This window comes from Meles meles, chromosome 9 (genome assembly GCF_922984935.1).
Source record: "Meles meles chromosome 9, mMelMel3.1 paternal haplotype, whole genome shotgun sequence".
Classification (NCBI taxonomy): domain Eukaryota; kingdom Metazoa; phylum Chordata; class Mammalia; order Carnivora; family Mustelidae; genus Meles; species Meles meles.
Window position 1 is genome coordinate 29,444,721 of NC_060074.1, and position 23,314 is coordinate 29,468,034.

The 23,314-nt window shown below is 53.6% G+C and overlaps 1 protein-coding gene across 1 annotated transcript in view; it reads right to left on the reverse strand.

Moving 5' to 3' along the window:
* The window catches only part of CFAP65 (cilia and flagella associated protein 65), a 34,630-nt gene that overhangs the window by 7,128 nt on the left and 4,188 nt on the right, over window positions 1-23,314 (reverse strand). The window contains 21 exon segments of the mRNA XM_046018200.1: window positions 17-208; window positions 2,171-2,281; window positions 2,427-2,493; window positions 2,807-2,983; window positions 7,549-7,677; window positions 7,997-8,210; window positions 9,033-9,161; window positions 9,606-9,756; window positions 9,954-10,112; window positions 11,115-11,339; window positions 11,923-12,168; window positions 13,630-13,767; window positions 15,256-15,615; window positions 15,851-16,051; window positions 16,438-16,703; window positions 17,059-17,281; window positions 17,775-17,920; window positions 18,203-18,402; window positions 18,576-18,742; window positions 19,297-19,399; window positions 22,687-22,871. Of these exon segments, the coding sequence (XP_045874156.1) occupies window positions 17-208; window positions 2,171-2,281; window positions 2,427-2,493; window positions 2,807-2,983; window positions 7,549-7,677; window positions 7,997-8,210; window positions 9,033-9,161; window positions 9,606-9,756; window positions 9,954-10,112; window positions 11,115-11,339; window positions 11,923-12,168; window positions 13,630-13,767; window positions 15,256-15,615; window positions 15,851-16,051; window positions 16,438-16,703; window positions 17,059-17,281; window positions 17,775-17,920; window positions 18,203-18,402; window positions 18,576-18,742; window positions 19,297-19,399; window positions 22,687-22,871 (3,789 nt within the window).

Sequence of the window (23,314 nt, forward strand, 5' to 3'; positions counted from 1 at the left end):
CCGGGCTGCGGCTCACCATGTAGGTCTTGGCCTCAAGAGGGGAGAAGATCCATAAGACCTGAGCAGTTGTGCCCGGCTGGATCTCCCCTTGAGGGTTGAGGCAGCAGAAGATGGGGTGATCGAAATTTTTTTCCTGAACCTGCGACAGGATGTTGGTCTGGATCTCGTATGTCACAGGCACCGAGCCACCATTATACAGCTCATAAATCTGCAAGGGGGGCAGGAATAATGAAGTCTCCACACCAGATCAGGGTTTGCAACGTAGAGAGCCTGGGATTCTGTGTCTACAGTGGGAAGACAGGCTGATCTCCATGATGTGACCCTTACTGCTCCAGAGCCCCCTAACTACCTCTGATTTCCATTATGGCCTGATCATCCAGGAAGTATGTGTATTTTCAGTCTGGGACATTTTAGGATCATCTGTGATCCTTATTTGCTATTAATTTACTTTTGTTGAGGTATAAGGCGACTCGTGTCTCTAGCGTGGGGATTTACAGAACTGTCTGTGCACGCACCCTTCAAGCCCTTCAGGCTCTCATTCTAACCCTCCGGGAGGCTGCCACTTTCCACATCTGCCCTTAGAGGCAGTCCTGCTTAAAGACAATGAGGGAGGGGAAGGAAGCTATGATGTCCCCCAAGACTAACTCCAAAGTGTGGGAATCACAGAATGTCCTGAAAGAAACACAAGATCTTCTGGTCCAAGCCTTCATTTTAGAATAGGAAAATGGAAGCCAGAGAGAGCAAACAGTTCATCTGGACCTAGATCATGTCCCCTGATATTTCCCAGCACGCACTTTTGAATATGCTGATTTTATTTCTCTAGCCTGGGCCACGTCCGAGCTTCAGACCTGGTATCCGACTTGCGCTTCACAAGCCCTTCCTGCCCCCCTCGCCAGCCACTGATTGTCTCACAGACATCTCAAATTTGGTAAAAACCCAATTCTTCACTAGAAAGCCTATTTCTACCTCCCCACTGCCTCGGAGTGCGCCTCCTTGCAGTAAATGCTCAAACTAGGAATTCAATACAGCTCAATCCCTCCCTTTCTCCCACTTTCCCAAGCTAGCCCCAGCAAGTCCCTATGATTCTGCCTCCAAAATGTAAATTAAGTCTGTTCACTTCTACTTCTGCTGTCCTCTCATGGGTCCAGGCCACCATCTGTCATCGTCTTATGAATGAAAGAGGAAGCCTGGCCAGTTCTGGAGATTGCTTGGAGGCACAGTTGGGTCTCCCGGCTCTAGATCTGGGGGCATTTTCCATTGTCTATGTTCAGGACCACAGGGAAGTGTTCAAGTCTCTCAGGAAAGCTCTCCAGGGGACACCAATCTGTGCTTTCCTTTTCAAGGACCTGGGCCTCTGCAGCCTTGGCCTGGGGGGTGGGGGGGCTTCCAGGAAGCCAGTAGGGTAAAGGGTGGTCTCCCAGGTCCAGAAAGCCCATTCCTCTGACTCTAGGCTGGATGACCAGAGACTTCTGCTCAGAAATACAAGGACTTCTAAATGGTTAGAAATTTCACAGCCATGACGTATTTGGGAAAATAATACACCCCCCTCTGGGAGATTTCCAGTGTACATGTTCAGAGCAAAGGAACCCAATTCCCTCCACTTGATAAAGAAAATTCTATAACTTTGCAAGGATTCATAGTCTAGTTTTTCACACTCCAGTAAAATGTCCTTCCTGGAGCAGCAGTTTTCAACCTGGGGCTGAGACCTATTAGTGAGCAGGTCATGAAAGCAATTTAGGAGGTGGAACAGAATAAAGTAAAAATGGAAAACATCTGAACACTTTGCACGTAGTAGTGTGCATACAGGTTTGTGATATTTTGTTTTAAGTATATGTTGCGTTTGTACTTATTGGATTATTATCCAAAATCTAGTAGTGTGATTCCTGGTCAAAGAAGTTCAAAGAATCCTGTGCTAGGGGAGAGAATCCCCTGCTTTTGCATGGGAACATGGGAATGAGGCAAAGGGCTTTGCACCAGGCACCAGGAAGCAGAAACCTCTCATCTTGGATCACTCTCGGTTGCCCAAACTCAGGGTTTGACCTGTAGCCCCACCTCTCAGCTTGAGGACTTCTGGAGGGCAAGGTCTTTGTTACCCTGTAGAGGGCTGATGCAGATACACAGAGATCAATGCTTACGCTTCTTGGTCACTGGGACAATATAGACCACTCACCTGCCTTGGGGGTAGTGTGTTGCCAATGGGGACAGGGACGAACTTGTGGCTAGTGGAGGTGAAGTGCACGTACTTTTGCTCCAGCTTCACTGTCACACCTATGAAATTTAGCTGGAAATAGAAAGCCTATGAGTAGCATCCTTTCCCAGGAGGAACAAAAGCACCCAGCCCAAAGTTCTGGACCCTAGATCCCCAGGGGCACAGTTCCCTGCTCCTCTCTCAGGTGTCCAGGACAGAATGAGGTCTAGGGTCTCACCAGGATCTCCCGGCCGTGGGACACCTTGAAGAGCACTGGGAGGCGATCAGTGCCAATGAACACGTGGCTGGAAGGGAGGAGATGAGTCTGGGCTGAAGTTACAGAGTCCCGGTACCCGCAGGAGAGCAAAGTGCCTGTAGCTTTGAGGGCGCCGGCCCCTGGGAGTGTGTGGAAGGAACCCCCTGAGTTGGGATGGGGCAAGAGGGACATGAAACCTCCCTCCCAAGTGGATGGATGGGGTCCGCCCTGGCGGTGGGCACTTAAGGTATCCTGGAGTCACAGAGTCCAAGGAGAAGCTACTCCGGGAGCACAGGGAAAGTGGAGGGGGGGGTTGGCGGGTCTCCAGGACTGGAAGTGTGGACAGGCAGTGGGAGGAGCACCTGTATTTGAGCTCCACCACCTGCTCCTGCCCGGGACTCAGGCCCCCAGCCTTGGGGCTGATGGAGAATACACAGTTGTCCTGCACACGCATTTGGTGAAGCTCAGTGGCGTCAAACTCCACTTGCTGCGCCCACAACTCCAGGTCAACCTGCTGGTCCCTTGGAAAGAGGAAGGCCCTGGAAGAGGGGTGCAAGCCCTTTAGAACAGAGAGGTGGGAGCTCTGCACAGCGGGTGGGGTGGATGGAGCCCTCCTAGGAGGCCTCCCCTACTCCCTCCCCCTGATTTGGCAAACTGCCCCATCCATGGCTGAGCAAACATGACTTTAGCGGACTCTCACTTCATAACGACCCCAAACCCAAACCCAGAAATGGCAGCAGGTCCTTGGTGATGGAGTGGAAAGTGGAGACTGGGGCTTCCATTGTCAGGGACAGGGGTCAAGGGGGACAACCCGTGTATGTGGGTAACTTTGAGCTAGCTAGCCACTAACCCCACTAAGGGGGTGGTTGTGTGACAAAGCCTTTAGGAAGGGCCATTTGAAGCACCTACAAATGCCAGCAGCACACACCAGGCCCCCCTCCCTCCAGAGAGAGGGTGTCTAGGCCAGCATGAGCTTGGGGCAGAGAACGGATGCCCCAGCAGGGCTGGTGTTCTCGAATCTAGAGCAAGTCCGGGCATAGAATTCATGTCCCCCAAATGCCTCACGTTGTGGGAAAGTGCATACTGCCCTCTAGCTGGTTAACACAATGAGAGGTGAAGGGGTCCCTGGGTTACGATCTGAAAAGGAGGACCCCTCCGCACGCAGAGACACAGCAGAGAACTGGCCTCAAAGAATGGAGGAAATCGCAAACCGCGACTCTCTTGAATCAGTCTTAAAATAGTTTCACATCAGAAATATGACAAACATAGGGTGCCTGGGTGGCTCAGTCATTAGGCTTCTGCCTTCGGTTCAGGTCGTGTTCCCGGGATCCTGGGATCAAGCCCCACATTGGGCTCCCTGCTCAGCAGGAAGCCTGCTTCTCCCTCTCCCACTCCCCCTGCTTGTGTTCCTTCTCTCGCTTGTCTCTCTCTGTCAAATAAAATAAAATAAAATAAAGGAATGTGATACACAGTTCCACTCAACACCGGAAAGTTTAGAACGAACAGACACCTTCAAACAGGAAAGAGGAGAAAGCGCAGCTACCACCTTCTGCTGTGGGAATTTTGACAGCATCTACTAGAAAAAAAACTGCGTGAGCCCTTTGACTCAGGTATTTTCCCCTGGGGAACTAACCTGCAGGAATAACGGTATGCATGCACGTGCTCACGCTCAGACACGTGCGCACAGCAACACACACACACATGCACACGGATGTTTATTACAACTTTCTTTGTAGTGGGGGAAAAAACCCACTGGGAACAACTAATGTCATCCAGTACAGGAGGAGTTTAATAACTTCAGGGCCATTCATATTATGGAATATTATGCCAAATATTACAGAGAAAGAGTTAAGGGGTGCCTGGGTGGCTGAGTGGGTTAAGCGTCTACCTTGGACTCAGGTCATGATCTCAGGGTCCTGCGATCCAGCCCTGCATCGGGCTCCCTGCTCAGCAGAGAGTCTGCTTCTCCCTCTTCCCCTCCCCCTACTTCCGTTCACGTTCTCTCTTTTGCACACACACTCTCTCAAATGAATCAGTTTAAAAAAATCTTTAGATTTTAGAGTTAAAGAGTTTTATGCACTGATCTATATCGATCTGAAGGGAATGTTATGGGCGTAATGCTGAGTGAAAATGTTAATGATCTAACAGAAAGCAGTATGCACAGCATTGTACCAATATTGTAAAAAAAAAAAAATTCAAGGGAAACAGAATAACCCTGGGCTGTGTTCACGCGTGGATGGTACACGGGCTGGGGATGGAAGCCCCCCGCAAACCCTTGATCACTCCCAGAGGAGCGGATACCCAGCAGGAGCTGGGTAGTTGCTTGCTTCTCTCTTCCATCACTTCTGTGTCTTTTGACAGGTGAATAAACTGCTTTTTCACTTGATTCAGGGGATACTGATCAGCGAGCGGCACAACTGGAGATCTTGCTACTTTGGGGTTATCTGGGTAGTTTCGACACCTCTGTCTCCCTCGCTGCCCTTGCTCAGTCCCCCTCCAAATAATCCTGACCCCTTTTTCCCTGCCAGTCCCCTAGTGTGGGCCCCCTTGCTGGCTCCTCTGCCTCAGGCTGCTAGTCCATTTCTCTCCCTGCACCCCGCACCCTACCAGAGTGGCAGGTCTCGAAGGTAGATCATGTCTTTGTCCCCTGTCCCCACTTACATAGCCACCATGCCCTCAGGAAGAAGTCCAAACTCTTAGGAGAAAGGTCCCAATGCCGTGGGCCTTGTCCGCCTTCCCAGTCACATCCAGGACCCCATCCTCCTTCTCTGCCAACACTCTAGGCGGGCTGAGCTCTTTTCTCTTACTCATGTACATACCAGGCCCTCTGTCTGGAAGGTTCTCCCCTCCCCCCGCACCCTTTTTTTTTTTTTTAAGATTTTTTTTATTTGTCAGAGGGAGAGAGAGAAAGTGAGCACAAGCAGGGGGAGCAGCAGGCAGAGGGAGAAGCAGGCTTCCAGCAAAGCAGGGAACCCAACAGGGACTTGATCCCAGGACCCTGGAATCATGACTGGAGCCGGAAGCAGATGCTTAACTGACTGAGCCCTCCAGGCATCCCTCTCTGGAAGGTTCTCTGCAGCCTCTCTGCGTCTTCTCCCTAAGCTGTAGGGAGAAGTTGTAGCTTTCTTCAGCCCACACCACCCCCCACTCAGACCCCTGCAGCTCCTGGAGGGCCAGGCTTGGACCTGTCGGCACCTCGATTCTGAGGGCCATGTCGGGAGCCCAGGCCTAGAAGCCCCCAGTAAACGTTTAGCCAAGACTTAATGAGTGCATGAGGGAACAGGAAGTGTTAGCCTGAGTATCTGATGTCGTTAAGGCCCTCCACCTCCCTGGGCCAGGAGCAGAGACATGGGGGAGAAGACCTGGAGGGAGAGGGGAAGGCCACTCTAGGCTCCTCTTCCCTCCAATGCTCCCCCTCCCTCTTGGGGTTCTCACTCTGTCCTGCCTGCAGCTGCCTCCAGGCCAAGTCCACACTCCCCATTTCTTACTGATCTTGGCAGGAATAAAACCTTCAGTCTGTTCTTTATGAGCTCAGCAAAGACCAGCTAGAAGTTTCAAAAATAGCCTTCTAAGAAATTGAAAGGAAACACAACAACACAAAAAACCTAGGAGAGTCAAGCCTTCCAAGGAAGGTTCGCTGTGCTTGGACTCCTGGAAGAAGCACGGACTGCCTTCCTGAACCTCAGATGATCTCCTGATGGATGGGCTCAGCTCAGTGGGCATCTTGCCTGGGTTTCCTCCCACCTCGGTTTCCAGCCACCTGGACTCTCTCCACAGAGAGTGTGAGCTGGATTGCTCCTACACAAACACACTTGCATGCATAATCCACCAAAATACCCTGTTCTGTGCCAGGATGGACTAACGCTGCTTTTCCTGTAGTGCCTGGCTCCTGGCCACACCAGTAGCCTCAGGGAATGGTGGATCTGGAGCTTTGGCAGGCCCCGGGCCTTCCCCACCTGGCTAGCAGCCCTGTCTGCCAAGCTTCAAGTCATCAGGGCCAGGAGCCCTCGGCTACTCATAGTCCTGGCCCTTCTCAGACAGGAGCCAGCCTCCCTGCTTGCTTCCCCTCCAGCTTTGCCCCTGCCCCAAGACTTCGCTCAGGTAGGAAGGTTCCTGAGATGGCAGAAGCACCCCACCCCACCCCAGCCCAGCCCCCGCCATGCCCCTGGCTATCTCTCTCAAGCCTGACCCCAGTGGGTACACTTCTTATCACTTCCGTTTAGGCAAGAAAAGTTAGAAGTCATCAAAAGGAAATTTACTAGGAAGTCGAGACGCGTGGCAGAGGTGGCGAGGAAGAATAAGAAAAAGCTCTGGCATGGAAACAGGATGTTTACCGGGCACAGGTTCAGGCCCCAACGGGAGGAAAGTCAAGCACAGGAAGGGCCATGCTTGGCAGGCTCAGAGCTCCAGGCGTGGGCTGCTGAGACCAGAGAGGCGCAGCCTTCCCTGCGGCCAACCTCCAGCCTTCCCGCAGCCCACGTGGCTTCTCTCAGCCACGTCTTCCTCCCCGACACCAGCTCGGTGGCAGCCTGTCCCTGTCCTTCCCCACCAGAGATCTTCACTCAGCCCCATACAGGCTTGATCTCCCTGGACTGAAACTATCAGGGGTGCCCCACTGCTTAGCACAGTGCCTGGGACACGGAGGCACTCTGAAGACTTCTTGCTGTCCAAACAGTACGGCTCTGGCTTTGAACCTGGTTCTGCCTGCTAATGGATAAGTGGCCTTAGCCTCCATCTGCAAGAGTCGGCAGAGGAGGATTTTTCCCCCTGGGGTTGGTGTGAGGCTTAGAGGAGAAAAGTCTCATAAATTGGTACCTGGCACCCAGCAGGAGCCCAGAGGACACCTCTCACTCATTAAGCAATTAGGATGACCATGCCAGTCTCCATCAGTCTCTCCCACTCTTGAGCCTATGGCCATGTCTCGGGCAGTGACAGGTTTGGAGCACTGAAGGATGATCCCCAATCCCACACCGGCCTCCCCACCCCATGAAGGAGGGGATCCACTGTTCACAGGCACCAGACAGCCAGGTCCACCCTCAGCCAGGGTTGGCCTCTAGCACCTGCCTCCCGGGCCCCCCGGAAGCCCCTTCCCAGCCCCCCGTACCAGTCCAGGGACACCAATCCGCGGTTCTTCAGGGCCAGGAGAACCACCGAGGGTGGGGCCTCCATTGGCGCCGCCCCGAAGTTGAAGTCGAGCTTCAGATGGGTGAAGACGGTGGGGATCTGGCTTGTGCTGTGTGAAGCAGAGACTCAGACTCAGAGACAGAGGCGGACAGTACGGAACCCCCCACCGGGGGTGGCTGGCTGGCCAAGCAATCATCTTCCTGTAGGTGGGAATTGGAGAATCTGGGACTCGGGGACTGCAGTGGGCTAGCATTTATGACCTTGAGCCCATCCCTGACTTCTTCAGGCTGCTCCAGGGATGGGCAAGAATTTGGGGGGGAGATGGGGAGACACTCCATACATAGGTCCTGGTGCTGGGGGGAAGGTGTGGGCAGAGAGCTCCAAGAACACCCCAGATAGGACCCACCCTTGCCCCGGGCCCACCTCACCTGTGCTGGGTGGGCACCTCGTAGGTGAGCTCTTGGGGGGTGGGGTCACGCTCCAAGTAACTGTTGAGCATGTCTAGGGAGAAGAGGCGCCATAGGTGTTTCCGGGTGATACCCTTGGCGCTGCCCATGGGGCAGACATCCAGGATGGAGAGCAAGGGGTACACAGCCATCAGGAAGACGCGACACAGCTCCTGCCTCTTCCCAGCCTTGTTATCTAGGGGACAGAGGTGTGGACGTGAGGAGTGGCCTCACCTCCCCACTGCCCCGGGCCCCGGCATGTAGGCTGAGCGTGTAGGACCCCTGGCTACCTTCCCAGGACCCTCGCCAGGAGCAGTGGATATCTCCCAGGCTCTGGGAACTTTCCAGAACAGCCAAGCCTCGTCTGGTACTTTCTATGTGTCAGGCATTGTCCGAAATGCTCTGTGTGCATCGCGGTGTTCACTGGGTGCCGTCGCTTGTTTGCAAACTGACTCTCACTAACAGCTTTATTGAGATAGAATTTATATACCATGAAATTAACACTTTTAACCCATACAATCCAGATTTGTCCTATATTCAGAGCTGTGCCACCATCACCACTATCTAATTTAGAACCTTTCTGTCACCTCAAAAAGAAGGCTGGTACCAAACAGCTGTCACTCCCTGTTCCCCTCCCCCCACACCATCCCCAAGCCACCACTGATCTACTTTCTGTCTCTATAGAGTTGCCTGTTCTGGCTGGACATCTCACATAAATGGAATCATACAATATGTGGGATTTTGGTGGCTGGCTTTATTCACCTGGCGTAACGTTTTCAAGATTCATTCATGGGGTAACACGTATCAGCCCCCCCTTTTTTTTGCACATGTGTGCACACACATACACGGACATCTGTGTGGACGGATGCGGTCATTATGAGGCATACACACCAGTCACCCCAGCACATCCCAGCATGCTAATGCACTCCCTGCTGGCACTGTCTGGATCCCCGGCATCCGCCCACCCCAGGTCCCGCTCACACAGTCCGCCCCCTTTCCTCTCAGGTGGCCCATGTACCTCTGTGGGAGAGGAGAGCGTAGCTGATCTTCCAGCAGTACTGGGAGCGCTGGTGGGGACAAGCGGTCAAGCAGATGGTGTCCTGGGACCGGGGTGGCAGACTCCCCTCTGTGCGGTCCAGCTGCAGGGCTGCTCAGGGATGACCCGGGTGGGGTCAAGGGCAGAAGAAGCCCTCAGTGCAGGCCAGAGAGTCCCAGCCTCTCCTCCTGCTCCTTTCCACACACCCTCCCCTGGGCCAGCAGAGTACTGGCTAGAGAGCAGGCCCAGAGCCAGGAAAACAGGGAGCAGAGTCCCTCTTCCCAGAGCAGACAGAGGAAACCACGTTTTGTGTCACTGGCATCTGCTAAGCACTTCGCTCTGCCTCGAAGCCCTGGGAGGCAGGTGCCGGCAATCGTCCCATTTTACAGATGAAGCAGCTGAGGCTCAGAGAGTCACCCGCCCCATGCCACACATCTAAAAGGTGGAAGCACCAAGTTTTAAGCCCTGCTCTGCCTTCCCCCAAAGCATTATCTGGTTAACTATCGTCCCTCACTGCTTGCCTCCCTGACCCCACCCTGGCCCGGGCTCGAGTACCAAGGGGCCTGTTGTCCACGACCTGAGGGTTGCACTGCTCCAGGAACAGGCGGTAATAAAGGGTGCAGTTGCCATCATTCAGAAGCATCAGCAACCTAGACTGCTTGCTGTTCACCAGCACGTTCCCGAATTCCAGCTCCTTTTCCTTCACCTGAGGGCCAGAGTCAGCCAGCTACAGCCCTGGCTTCCCTGCCCCTGGCCTCAGAGAATTAACAAGGGAGTACAGGGCCAGAGGGCTAGACGGCTCCCATCCCTTACCCTCTTGGAGTCAGGCACCCGGGGCCTTCCCTCCCACCTGTGCCCTGGCCCGCAGCTCCCCAGCCCACCGGCCAGGGTTCTCCTACTCACGGAGAGGCTGCTGGTGATGCCCATGCCCACCAGCCGGAGCATGTAGTGGGTGGTGGCGGGGGGCTTGGTGTTTGGGGGCAGACCGGCTTCCCAGACCCACATCCCCACTCGGAACAGGTACTTGGTCTCCTCCAGAGGGCTGAAGGTCCATGTCAGCGTCTGGGGTCACAGAGATCATCCCTGCGTGGGGTCTCCAAAACCCCTTGCCCAGACTCCTGGCCACAGGAGATCCCATAGTGGGGGACCAAGCTACATACGGTACCTCTGAGTGTTAACCCTGTGCTGGGCACTGCCCACACATCGGATTTTATGTTCACTCCTTCAGCCTCTCCATCCTTTATCCCCATGAGGTAAGTTGTATTAATTAGTATTAATTGTATTAATTAGTACCTCATTTTCTGATGACACACTGGAGACAGAGAAGTGGGGTAACTTGCCCCAGGTCACACGGCTGACGAGGGGCTTGGTGGGAGCTGGAGTGTGAGCTCCTGAAGCCAACTCCAGAGCCTATGCCCTCTCTCGCCTCCCTGACTACCACCTGGGTTCTTCCAGACACCATGTGTTGGTAGTTCTGGTGTCTGGCCTCCCCAACTCGTCTATACGGTCCTAGACCAGAAAATGGGGCTCTGCTAATTTGGGTCCCAGCCAGCGCCCCCTCCGGACTGCTGCTGGGACCTCGAGGACTCCCCTTCCTCACGCCTTCATGATACGCACCCACCTGGCCCCAAATCCAGATCCCGATCTTGCAGCTTTGGGGACCACGGATGGAGAGAGGACTTGCCCCTTGAAAGTGGTTCAAGTGCCCCTCTCCACCTCCTCATTTGTAATATTCGTAAATGGCTTTCTCTTCTCTAAGTTTCAATTCTTCTTTGTAAAATGGGGGCTAAGACCATGGTAGCTGTCCCACCCGCGTGTAAGGCAGGGGAGGTGGTTATCGATTAAGTGGGAGGGTGCACATTGTAAGTCCAGCCCCTGGAGAGGCGTGAGTAAGAGATGATGGTCAAAGTGAAGGTGACCTTGAATCTCTTTGGAGACAGCCATTCCAGCTCAACGTAGACTCTCCCCAGTTCGAGCCTTGGCTGTGGGCGGGGTGTGGGGAGCATGCAAACGGAAGCACAGGGGTGGAGTGGGGGGTGGGCAGCAGCAGGGCGGGGCACTCACAAGGCTCTCACTGGGCTGGATAACACCCCGAGCAGGCTGGACGGCCAGGATCTTTCCGTATGGCTGGGAAATCCTCCATTCAAACTCCAGGGGCAGTCGTGAGGGGTTACGGAAGGTGAAAAGGCTGGTGGAGGAGCAGCCCACCCAGGTGGGCTTGAAGAACACGCTCTTAGAGGTGTCCAGCTTCAGCTGGAGGGGCTCCTCCCGGCTCTGCATGCTTACCTCCTAGGGCCGGGGGAGGGAGGGCAGGGCCCCGATGTCACCCCACTGCCCCGGCTCCCCCAAATGTCCGAGAGGCCACGGGTGGGCAGCTTTTCCCCTGGGAGTGGGGGCAAAAGACCCTCCTCCGCCTGGGCACAGGCAGCTAATGTCAAGGCAGAGTAGGTGGAGACCGACCCAAGAGATGGTTCTTGAAAAGAACCCAGGGACGGAGACAGGCGGTACCGATCATTTCATGGGCCAGATATGGGCCCACCAGCCTGGCTCCTTTTCCCGCCCAACCCCACACCTCCCTCTGCAACCTGCAATGCGTCTTATTTTGCCCCCACTCATTTCTTTGGGACCTCTGCACCCCTTTTCTTGTCCCAGACACCTTGAGGTCGACATGCTGGGCCTGAGGGTGGGAGAGCTGCTCACGGATGGGGCCAAGGGGTCTTCGCCCTCCTGTGGCACTTTCTGGGGGGAGGGGGGAGAAGCAGCCCCTTGGCTACTTTAGGGGAGATTTAGACCCCAGAATCTGGCTTCGAGAAGGAAAGCCCCAGACTACAGCCCACTCCTCAGGACCCAGTCCCCTAGCCCTGCCTTTTACCTTGAGATACTGGGGACAAAAATTGAACTGCAAGTAGAAAAGGTGTTGCTTCCAGCAGTTGCCCTTGGGGTAGGTAGAGACGAGGAAGATCTGGTGGGCCCTGGGGGCCACGAGGCCTGAACTGGGCCGCAGGGAGATGTCTGAGCTGCTTTGAGGGGCCAAGTTGAAGGTCAACATCATGGAGCCTTTGTTGATCAAGAGGAGGCTACGGTAGGAGGGTTCGCCAGCGGACACTGCAGGAAAGAGCTGGGGTGCACAAGAGGGACCCACGCTCAGATCTATATGCTTCCGCCTCCCCCACTGCACTGATCCACATGCGAGCACCACATCCCTCGGTAGTCCAGACCCCCGGGGGCTCAAGAAGTCTGTGTGGGCTTGGCTGGGCCTGTCTTCAAGGAGAGCCAAGATACCTCCACACATCCCAGTCACTCTCCTGCGAGCAGGGAACAGAGGGTCACAGCTTGGCAACAAAAAATGATTCTGTCCTCCAGAGACCTCCAGACAGGGAGAGGGAGTGGCCATAGGGAAGTGAGCCCAGGAAACACAGACATCTGAGACTTCCTCCGCAAAGTTAAAGAGGTCTTTCGTTTTAGGGTGCCCACAAATCATCCTCTGGGGAATTCACTTTCAGAGATCTGGTCCAGAAGCTCTGGGATCAGCAGTCCTTTCTAGATAATTCTCTTACAGACAGCTGAGAGGAACCCCTTGGCCCCTCTTTGAGAAGGGGAAAGCCTTAGAATTCCCAGCTTCCAAACATTCCTGAAGCGCATAGGGTATGGTCAGCTGCTGGGTAAGAGCTAGGCTAGCCATATCGTACAAGGCCTGAGATCACTGACAGGGCGCCCACCCAGCTGGGACAGACGTGCCCACGTGTGAGGTGGCGGGTGGGGTGGGGTTGGGCAACAGAGGCCCAGAATCGGATGGATAGCCGTAAAGGCCACAAACCGCTGGGATGAACCGGCCATGAGAAAGGGATGAGGGTCAGGGAGGGGAACGCCATGCAGTCAGGGAGAGACTTGGCTGAATCTCGGGTGGTGAAGTCGGGTGGGGATTGGAGAGCAGAAGTGCAGCTGGTGAGGGGGGCAGGATCATCCCCAGCACAGGGCCCCAGAGGGGTGCCTTTCCAGCAGTATGAGGCATGAGGGCAGCGGAGATGGATGGGAAGGATGACAAAGGTCAGGGAGGCTGGGAAGAGGTGTCAAAGGAGAAGTCAGGACTGGAACTCGGCCGTCTGGGTCCAGGGTCGATGCTTTTAAGCCTTCTGTCATCTGGCTGTTCGGGTCAGACAGGGCCTCCAAGGGTTCTTCGGAGAGGCCTGGGAATTATGACTCAGGAAGCCAGGGGTCCAGCTCTGCGACCCACAGCAGCCTGGGCAATCTCCAAGGCGAGGGGCTCATGGTGGGGGGTCAGGTCCCTGAGCAGGTGCTCAGCACACAAGGCACAGACAAATGAAGGAGCCAGAGAATCTTCAGTCTCAGTGCAAGATAGCCAGGAAGTATTTCAGATGGAGCGAGGAGCGGCCAGGGGTCCGAGCCCCAGACTGGCCCACAAGAGAGCCCTCCATGCCCAGAGCCCTAGGGCCTGGCGGTGGGGAGGGTAGCATGGCCTGGGAGGGTGCTGGGATGTATGCGAGGCTGGCAGAGTGTGGACCGGACCAAGGCCAAACTCCCCCGTCCTACCTCCCACTGCCACTGGGGCCATGCTCACCTTGGGGGCATGCAGGGAATACTGAGGTACAGGGTGTTCCAAGGCAGCACGATAGCTGTGGCCTCGTGCGCGGACGGTCAGGCACCAGGAGGGACACACGGTGCAGTCCTCCTCGATGTTGTTATAGCTCTGCAGAACCTGCACAGGGGGCCGGACCAGTGGACGAGCTGAGAGTCCCATGTCCGACCCTGCGGGGCCCCCCAGCCTGCTCCCCTGCGCTACAGGAGTCCCACACCAGGCACAGAGCGAGGACAGGGTCTCCCTGAGAAGACAGTGCAGAGAACAGCCATCCTAACGGCTCTGACCCTAGGGCACAGGGGCCATGCTCGGCACTCCCGCAGATAGGCTCTGTGATAACCACAGCAGCAGCAGGCCGGGGCCGAGGCTGGGGTGTGAGGACAGCACTTCTCCTGTAGGAATGTGCCTAGAGATGCGCCCGCCAAAAGAAATATGACGCAAGCCACGAAGGCAAGCCACAAAGGTAGTTTTATGTGTTCTAGCAGCCACAATAACAAAGTGAAACGACGAGAAGTTAATTTCAGTGATATGACTTATTTATCCCAACAGATCCCAAATCTAACCATTTCAACCTAAAATCAACATATAAGTGATGCGTGAGATACCTTCCATTCTTTTGGCGCTAAGTTTTTGAAAACCGATGGGTCTCTTATGACATATCTCATTTAAACTGGCCACCTTTCGGGTGTTCGGTGGCCGTGTGTGACTGGTGGCTGCCATACCAGACAGGGCCAGGCCAGAGCCAGTAGCCTAACAATCTGGATGGCTCAGGCTTGGCAAAGCCAGGTGTCCACAGTCTTATTCCTATAATCCTCCGCACCCCACCCCCGCCTCTACCCGCCTCTCCCACCGCCACTGCCAAGATATTACAACGGAGGCAATTAAAATCTCAGCTTTGGAAAGCCTTCTCAAAAGTTCAGATATGGCCCCACACTTTTAGATGAAAAGACCGGGGCATCAGGGACATTAAGGGACTTGCCCAGGGTCACAGAGCTGGTAAGGGATGCTAATCTCTCATTCCTAGCACCCTGGCCCGTGGCAGAGAATAGCAGGGTAGGCAGAGCCGATAAGGAAGGGAAAAGGCAGGACCAGAGATGAGGGAGTGACCAGCATCTGCGACCAAGAGGCTGGGCTGAGCACAGCCTGTGGTCCGAGTTCCCTGGCCAAGGGAGGTCAGCCCCCGCCTACTTATCCGGCTCCCCTGACTTGGTCTCCCAGGCTCTGGTTCCTGCCCATAGCTCTTCTGGATGGACCACTCCCTGCTACAAGGACTAGAGAGGAGCCAGGAGCTCCAGGGAGTGACTCCTTGTGTAGCGAATTTTCCCAAAGGGCTGGACCCCAGCTGAGTTCTCCCTCAGCTGGGTGTGGGGTAGGGGGGCGACACAAGCATAGAGGCAGTCAGATGGGCCAAGAACCCCTTGGCCAAGGCAGCCTATAACCCTGGGAGAAGATAAACCAATAAGGACTGTGGAGTGTGGCCAAAGAGGAGCTTGGCACAGAGAGGATGGATCCTACAAGGGCTCCCGCCACTTCCTCCCACCCCGCCTTGCCATTCAAGCTCCAGGGCAGACAGGTGGCCCTCCCCTGGTCTCTTCTGCCCGCACACACCTTATAGACAGCGAAGGCCTCGAGCTCCGCGGCGTACAGGCAGTTGGGGTGAGGTGGATGGAAGTGCAGGCGCATGGCCATGGACTTCAGTGGAGGCACACTACAGGTATCTGGGGTCACCCAGAATGGGCAATCAGACCTATGCGTCCAGACCACTGTGATCTTGCCCTTGGTGTGGTTCATCAAGCACAGGGGAACAGGGCTGGGGTTCTCAGGCCCGGGGCAGGCACCAAAGTCCACCTCTGTGGGCTCTATGCTGACAGGTGGGGGGAAGATGGCTATGTCATTGGTACCATCGAAGAAGTACTCAGTCATGGGGGAAATGAGAGGATACTTCGGGGATGACGCGTCCGCCAGGTCCTGTGTGGGGAGAGACGGGTGAGCGGGGGCCCAGCTGCCATTCCTCCTGCCACTGCCCCTCATTTGCGTGCCCCTTTCTGGAAAAGACAACAGGGCTCCACACAGGTCATCCCCAACTACTAATGGCACCTGCAGGGCTCTGGGGGAACACGACTTGCTAAGAATTTCTGGAGAAGGGGGCCTGGACCTGGGGAAGGGAGCCTATCTGTGGGAGGCCCCAAGTGGTCCATCAAACCTCAGTGGGAATCCTGAGGGCCCCATTCTTATCCTGCTCCAGCTTCTTCTCCCTCAGCAAGGTGCTCAAGATGTCGGGAGGGTAGAAGGTCAGGCCCCGCGCCAGGTGCGTGCAGTACCAAGCCAGATGCTGTGGCCTCAGGATGGCTGGCTTGGTGCTGTCTGAGTGGCAGGTCCCAATCAGGTCCAGGAACAGGGGGTCCTATGACATGTGTCTGTATGAGGCTAGACTTTAGCCCCCGCTTGCCACCTGGGCCAGATGCCAGCTGGTCAAGGTGCAATTTGGATGACCTTGCCCATGGCCCTGAGTTGGGTCCTGACTTTAAGGCTGTCTACTCTGAGTCCAGTCCCCCCTCTCCCCAGCCCATTGGCAGCAGCAGCAGCAGCAGCAGCAACAGCAGAAAAGCCCTTGACCTGGTCTGGAGTGAGCCTTCTTATGCCCTTGGCCCGGCCCTGGCAGAGATAATCCAAGCAGAGTTTCCAGAATACAAGAGAGTGATCGCCAAGCACTTTTTTCATCACTGGGCCTCAGATTGGCTCCTCCAAGTCCCAGGAGAGCCCCTCCTCGCCTCTGCCCCCACTGCTCACCTGGTGGTGGATGAGACAGGCCACTCGCCGGGAGTAGATGATGGGGTGAGTGGGCCGGAAGGCACAGTGCAGGGTCATGCGGGCCTTGCCCACCAGAATCCCAAAGGCCGGTCTGATGCCGAAGACACTCTCTTGGCAGTCAATGGCAAATTGGAAGTAGGCTGTGCAGTCCGACTTGTTCTCAATCCACAGGGGCTGCTCTGAGCACTGTCCAAGGTTGACCCAGCTGAAGTTGACGCAGTAGTGTTGCAGGGACACATCAGGACCTGAGTGGAGATGCGGGTCCTGTGAGCCCCGCCACCTGGGTGGGGCTGGGCTATCAGCCTCTCTGAGGATGTCTCAGAAAGAGTCCCCTTAATGGAAGGTGGCACTTTCTGGAGACAGAAGGCTGAGCCCCAGCAACCGGAGCTGACCTCCAAGTTCACCAGGGGGTGAGGGCAAGAATATTATCTCAGGGCGTCCAAATTGATTCCACACTGAGCCCACCAGGGGGCAGCAGACACCCAGGCTGAAGGGCATGGAAGCACCAGGTCTTTCAAGCAGGCCAAGATCCCTTCCCAGTCCTAAATGGGGGCTGCACCTGTCCCCAGAGGCAGTGCGGTGTCCTAGGGTGGCCAGTACCTCTACAGAAACCAACGACTTTGAGCAGGGTTTGGGAGGCACAGCCAGAGGGCATGATGGACAAGTAGTCAATAGTTCTGACGTCCAAGGTCTCGGGGTGGAAGGACACTGACACTAACTTCTTCCCGCCTGGAGGCACAATGCCATTGGTAGTGGGGCATGAGAAGGCATGATCTTTGGCCAGCATGTCTGGGGTTACTTCGATCCGGAAGGGGGCGCTCACCTGTGGGGCCAGGGAGGGGCAGAAGGGTCAGGTCACAGGGCCAGGCAGCTGTCCTTACCAAAGTGCCCGGCTGAGCGGGTGAGGACAGCCGAAGTCCATCCTGTGCCCCACTTGTCAGTTTGAGTACAGAGGCCACTTCCGCCAAGAGGAAGGAAGAGACCAAGCTATGTGCCAGGCACGGGACTCCCTGGCAGGCACTCTTTTCTTTCCCCGAAGGTATCAGAAAGGCTAGCTGTGGTCCTGGGGGTAGGACCGCCTCAGGGCTGCTCTTGGAGTTGCTCTGGGGGTGGTCAAGGGATACCCCAGCCCAGCCCCCAGCTGAGAAGGGAGGACACCTGTTGACACATGCGTGTATCAACAGACGTGGGTTATGCGAGGCTTGGGGCCAAAGGCACAGAGAGAAAGAGGGCACTTTGTAAGAGGAGGGGTCTTAGAAGCATCCCGTCCTGTGGTCCTGCCTGCCCCCCACACCCCTCCCCAACAGGAGGCATACCGCCGAAGGGTTGTAAAGCTTGATCTGCCTCTCTGAGGTGCAGCCCACAGCAACTGTGCCGAAGTGCAGCACTTTCTGGGCGCCTTCAGCTTCCTGGTCCTCTGGGCGCTTCTGCTTTATGCTCACCAGCAGTTGTGCACACTTGGCTGGGGCAGAGATGGGAGTCTTGGGAAGAAACCCACCAGGGTCTCTGTTGCCCCAGCTGAACAGTCCCTCGAAGAAGGCAGGGATCCCCAGGGAAGCACTGGTCTGCCACACCAAGGAAGGCAAAGAAAAGGCAAAGCCTGCAGGGCTGGGGGGTGAGGGGAAGCTGGTGGAGGTCCTGTGGAGGACAGGTCAGCGGGGGAGGTGCGGGGGTGCACCCTGAGGCTCTGAGACCCAGAAGGGGAAGCAGGGGGACTCGGAACAGGTGGGAAGTCAGGCCTCACCCACAGCCTGCAGCTGGATGCTGCTTTTTTGCTTGCTGCCCTCTCCGTACCAGCATGTGGCCTGAACTTCATAGAGGATAGCCAAAAGGGGATGAAAGGTCACCTTGATGTAGGACGCCTGGCCTGGCTCCAGCAGGCCCGTGGTGGGCAGTATATGGAATGGGCTGGGGAACTCCCAGGTGAAGAAGGTGGGCAGGTCCCTGGAGGAGGGGGGTTGCAGATCAGAGCCACTGTGCTCATTTGGACCCCTGTCCCTACTTTAGAAAGGCAGAGATGCCGGGCCCCTCTCTTCCTCCCCTCCCCCAAAAGCATCCTGGGACCCTCCTCACCGAGCTCACTCTCCCCACCTCTGAGCCTCAGCTGCTCCCCTCACCCCACATTTTCCAGGCAGAACCAGGCCTCAGCTGTGTCCCCCACAGCACACATGGGCAACTGTAGGGACGGTGGGCAGATCAGACTGTGGCGAGGCAGGGTGGCCTTCAGGTCCACACAGAACATTCCCTCTTCTTTCTCAAACCAGAGCTGGTCCACATACTCCTTCTGCAACATGGGAGGTGGGAGGCCGGAGGAGGCAGTCACATACCCGTGGTAAGTGTATGGTGTTCAGGGACCACAATCCCCCCTCTCCCCTGCCCCTCCTGCTCTTGGTTCTGCCCCCAGTATAGTTGCTGAGGGCGGGGCTGGATCATGGCCTTCCCCGATCAGTGTCCAAGGAGAGCCGGGTACTTACCCTCTCACACTGTCTTGGTCTCAGAGATCAGGGGCCTCTTTTGCAAGGAACAAAGTATTTGGGGGAATGTTCTGAGACTAGGAAGAGGCTAAGGGTAAGGAATCTAAGGCTTGTGGCCAATACAGTAGCACAGACTAGTCTCCAACATCCGACTGGGAACCCTCTGCCGTCCAATAAGTTCAGGCTCGGAGCCTCTCCAGGGCTTCCCAAGCTGGAGCTTCTGTTACAGCTGGCAGGATGTGTGTGTGTGTGTGTGTCTTGGTGGGCGAGGGAGGTGCTTTTTAATGCTCTGCTCTGCTTCATATTCCAAGGTCACGGTGCCCGTGTCCCTCCCTGACCGCTCCCTCTCGGTGGCAGACCTTACCTCCTCCAGAGGCCGGAAGATAATGGGGAGTGTGAAGGTTATGCCTGGGCTCAGCAAGATGGGCAGGGGGATGACGGTGAAGAAGAACTTGGTCTTGGGGGGCCTGCAGGAGAGAGCCGGGGCTTAAGCATTTCAGGTTCAGGGCTCAGATAACAAGAAAAATCCTGGAGCACTGAGCTGGGGGAAACCAAGGCTGAGACCAGAGGGGCCAGGGTGCTGATCCAAGCCGAGATCTAGGCAAGGCTGTGGAGTCCCAACATGGCTCAAAACCGTAGATAGTGCAGACTTCTGAAACAGTCACAGGAAGATGATACTACCAATAACTCTGTACCAATAAATGTTCAAGTTTAGGGGCACCTAGGTGGCTCAGTGGGTTAAGCCTCTGCCTTTGGCTCAGGTCATGATCTCAGGGTCCTGGGATTGAGCCCCACATTGAGCTCTCTGCTCATCAGGGGGCCTGCTTCCCTTCCCCTCTCTCTGCCTACCTCTCTGCCTACTTGTGATCTTTGTCTGTCAAATAAATAAATAAATATAAAATAAATAAATAAATAATAAATAAAATTTTAAAATGTTCAAGTTTAGATGACATAAACCCATTTCTAGGAAAGAATAACTTACCAAAGTGGACTCAATAACTAGATAATACATTTTATGGCCATCCTACCTAAAATCATCAAAGCCATTGAATAAGTAGTTAAGAATCTTCCCATAGAGGGGTGCTTGGGTGGCTCACTCAGTTAAGCATCTGCCTTCAGCTCTGGTCATGATTGCAGGGTCCTAGGATGGAGCCCCGCATGGGGTTCCCTGCTCAGTGGGGAGTCTGCTTCTCCCCTCCCTCTGTTCCTCCCCCTGCTTGTGCTCTCTCATTCTCCCTCTCTCTCAAATAAATAAGTAAAATCTTCCCACAGAGAAAACACTAAGTTGGATGGCTTCACAGCAAGCCCTACCAGACATTTGATAAAAAATAACCCCAGCTTACCTTCCCAGTAATATAAAATGAGGGGAAAAATCCCCCAAATATTATATGGATCCATTGTAACATTGTTACCAAAATCTAACAGAGGCAGGAGAGGAATGAAAAATTACAGGCCTATCTCTTTCATAAACAGAAGGAGAGAGCCAAAGGAATTTAGCAATGTATAGAAAGAATACTGAATTATGACAAAGTTGAGTTCACTCCAGGAAATACATGGTTGGTTTAGCAGAGGAAATCAATTAGTGTACTCCACCAGGTTAACAAATTAAGGCAGAAAAAAAATCAAATGATCATCTCAATAAAGAAAAATGTTAGATAACCTTCAACTTGTTTATGAGAAAAACTCTTAGCAAAGTAGGAATAGAAGGGAACCCTGCGATGGAGCTCTGCATCGGGCTTCCTGCTCAGCGGGAAGCCTGCTTCTCCCTCTCCCACTTCCCTGCTTGTGTTCCCTCTCTCGCTGTCTCTTTCTCTCTTCAAGTAAATAAATAAAATCTTTTTTTAAAGATTTTTTTAAAAGATTTTTTAAAAGATCTTTAAAAAAATCTTTTTAAAAAGATTTTATTTATTTACTTGGCAGAGTGAGAGAGATCACAAGTAGGCAGAGAGAGAGAGGTGGAAGCAGGCTCCCTGTTGAGCAGAGAACCTGATGGGAGGCTCGATCCCAGGACCCTGGGATCATGACCTGAGCGGAAGGCAGAGGCTTAACCACTGAGCCACCCAGGCTCCCCTAAATAAATAAAATCTTAAAAAAAAAAAAAAGAAGATACTATAGGATAGTGTCTTCATGACCTAGGAAGTGGGAGAGAAGGACTTCTTTTTTTTTTTTTTTAAGATTTTATTTATTTGACAGACAGAAATCACAAGTAGGCAGAGAGGCAGGCACAGAGAGAGGGGGAGGCAGGCTCCCTGCCGAGCAGAGAGCCCGATGTGGGGCTCGATCCCAGGACCCTGGGATCATGACCTGAGCCACCAGGCGCCCCGAGAAGGACTTCTTAAAAGCAGCACCAATCATAACCTAAAAAGATTGATACATCTGATTCCTTTGAAATGAAGAACTTCAGTTATTCAGAAGACATGGTAAATAAATGAAAAGACAAGTCACAGGTGGGAGGAGATATTTACAACACATAACTGACAAAAGATTAGTAGCGATAAGAACTTCTATTTGAAAAAAAAAAAAGGACAGGGGCGCCTGGCATGGGACTCTTGCTCTAGGGGTTGTGAGTTTGAGCCTTGTGTGAGGGTGAAGTTCATTAAAAAAAAAAAAAATACAATCTAAGAGAAAAGTGAGTCCAGGCTTAAATAGAAATTCCAGCAACGAAACAGTCAATAGCACACGAAAGACACTTAGCTGTATTGGCAAGCAGGGAGATGTAAATTAGAGCCACAAAAAAATCACCACTTTGGAAATATTTTAAATTCTGACAATAGCTTTGCTTGGTAAAATTGCAGAGGTGTGGGAATTCGTGTGTGGCTGATGGGAACAGAAAAATGAATGAGTACTTTAGAGAAGAGTTTGACTTTACCTATAAAAGGCAAGAATGGACATGCTCTAGGTCACAGCAGTTCTCCTCCCATGTATCTACCCTAGGAAAAACCTGCAGGTGAAGATCTATACATGAATGCTGACCACAGTCCCAGACCAGAAAGAACCCAAACATCCCTCAGCAGAAGGATGGATAATATATTACAATATAAGCATCTGTTGGAATATTATACTGTGATGACTAAGAATGAACTATTGTCACATGCAGATGAATCCTCCAAATGTAACTTAACAAAACCCAAGGAGATACAAAAATATACCATACTATTCCACTTACATCAAGTTTGTAAGAAGGTAAAATTAAACTATATCATCTAGGGATGCAAACATAGGTGGTAAGTCCCTACATGAGAGAAAAACAAGGAAATCTTTAAGTCAGGAGAGTGGTTACTTCTATGGTCGTGAAGCTGTTTCAACAGGGGAGTGACACACCATGGGAGAAGGTCAGCTTCAGACATGTACTATTCTATTAGTAATCTGGTCACGAGGGCTCCTCTTTTGATAATTATTCAAACTGTGCCTCTTTTACATACTCCTCTAATTTTAAACAATAACTTAAATTTTTGAAAATATATATTTATTTATTTATTTTAGAGAGAGACAGACAGAGATCGTGGTGGGGATGGGTGCAAGGAGAGGCAGAGAGAATCTCAAGCAGACTCCCTGCTGAGCAAAGAGCCGGGTGCAAGGCTGATCTCACTACCCTGAGATCATGACCGGAGCCGAAACCAAGAGTTGAAGCTTAACTGACCAAGCCACCCAGAGGCCCCTAATTTTATATGAAAATTTTAAAGTTTGGTTTCTAAAGAGTGACTGGGGGTCTTGAGGGCTCAGGGGCTGGATCTCTGATCCCTGATACTCATACCTGTACACCATCTTCTGGGTTTTCAAGGACACGTTTTTCAGAGCTAGGTTCTTGGTGATCTCCTTCCCTAACGTCCAACCTCTCCACTGCAGTACCTCGGCCACCTCAATGCCCCAGATGACTCTCTTCTTCACTTTGTCTCGCTTCTTTGAGAAACACACTTGAGTGTCCATCAAGCTGGCTGGCTGTCCAGTTGTCAGGGAAAAGGAGGAGAAGAAAGGACATGTTAACAGGGTAAGATTCAAATACCCAGAGAACAGGCAAAGATCTCCCTTCTCCAGAAAGTAAGGAATTACCCCACCTCTGGCCCTTGGGGGGATGGTCTTGGAGAGAGACGGTGAAGGGCAGGTAAGCCCTGGAGTCAGATATCAGCATTTCTGAGGTCATGGCAATGGTTTTCCAACTAGATTTTCCATGACCCAGCCCCTGCAGCCTTCCCTGGATCACTCCATCAGGAACTGAGCAGTCGTAGTCTGTTCTATTCCTCAGTGCATCTAAAGATACCAGTCCCCTCTGGTGTTGCCTTGCCCTTTCCCTCCTTCCCATCCTATGCTTTTGCTGCAGAAGTCTCTCATAGCTGGAGTGGTCTATCCTGCACAATTTTGGAGATGACAAGAATACTCTACCA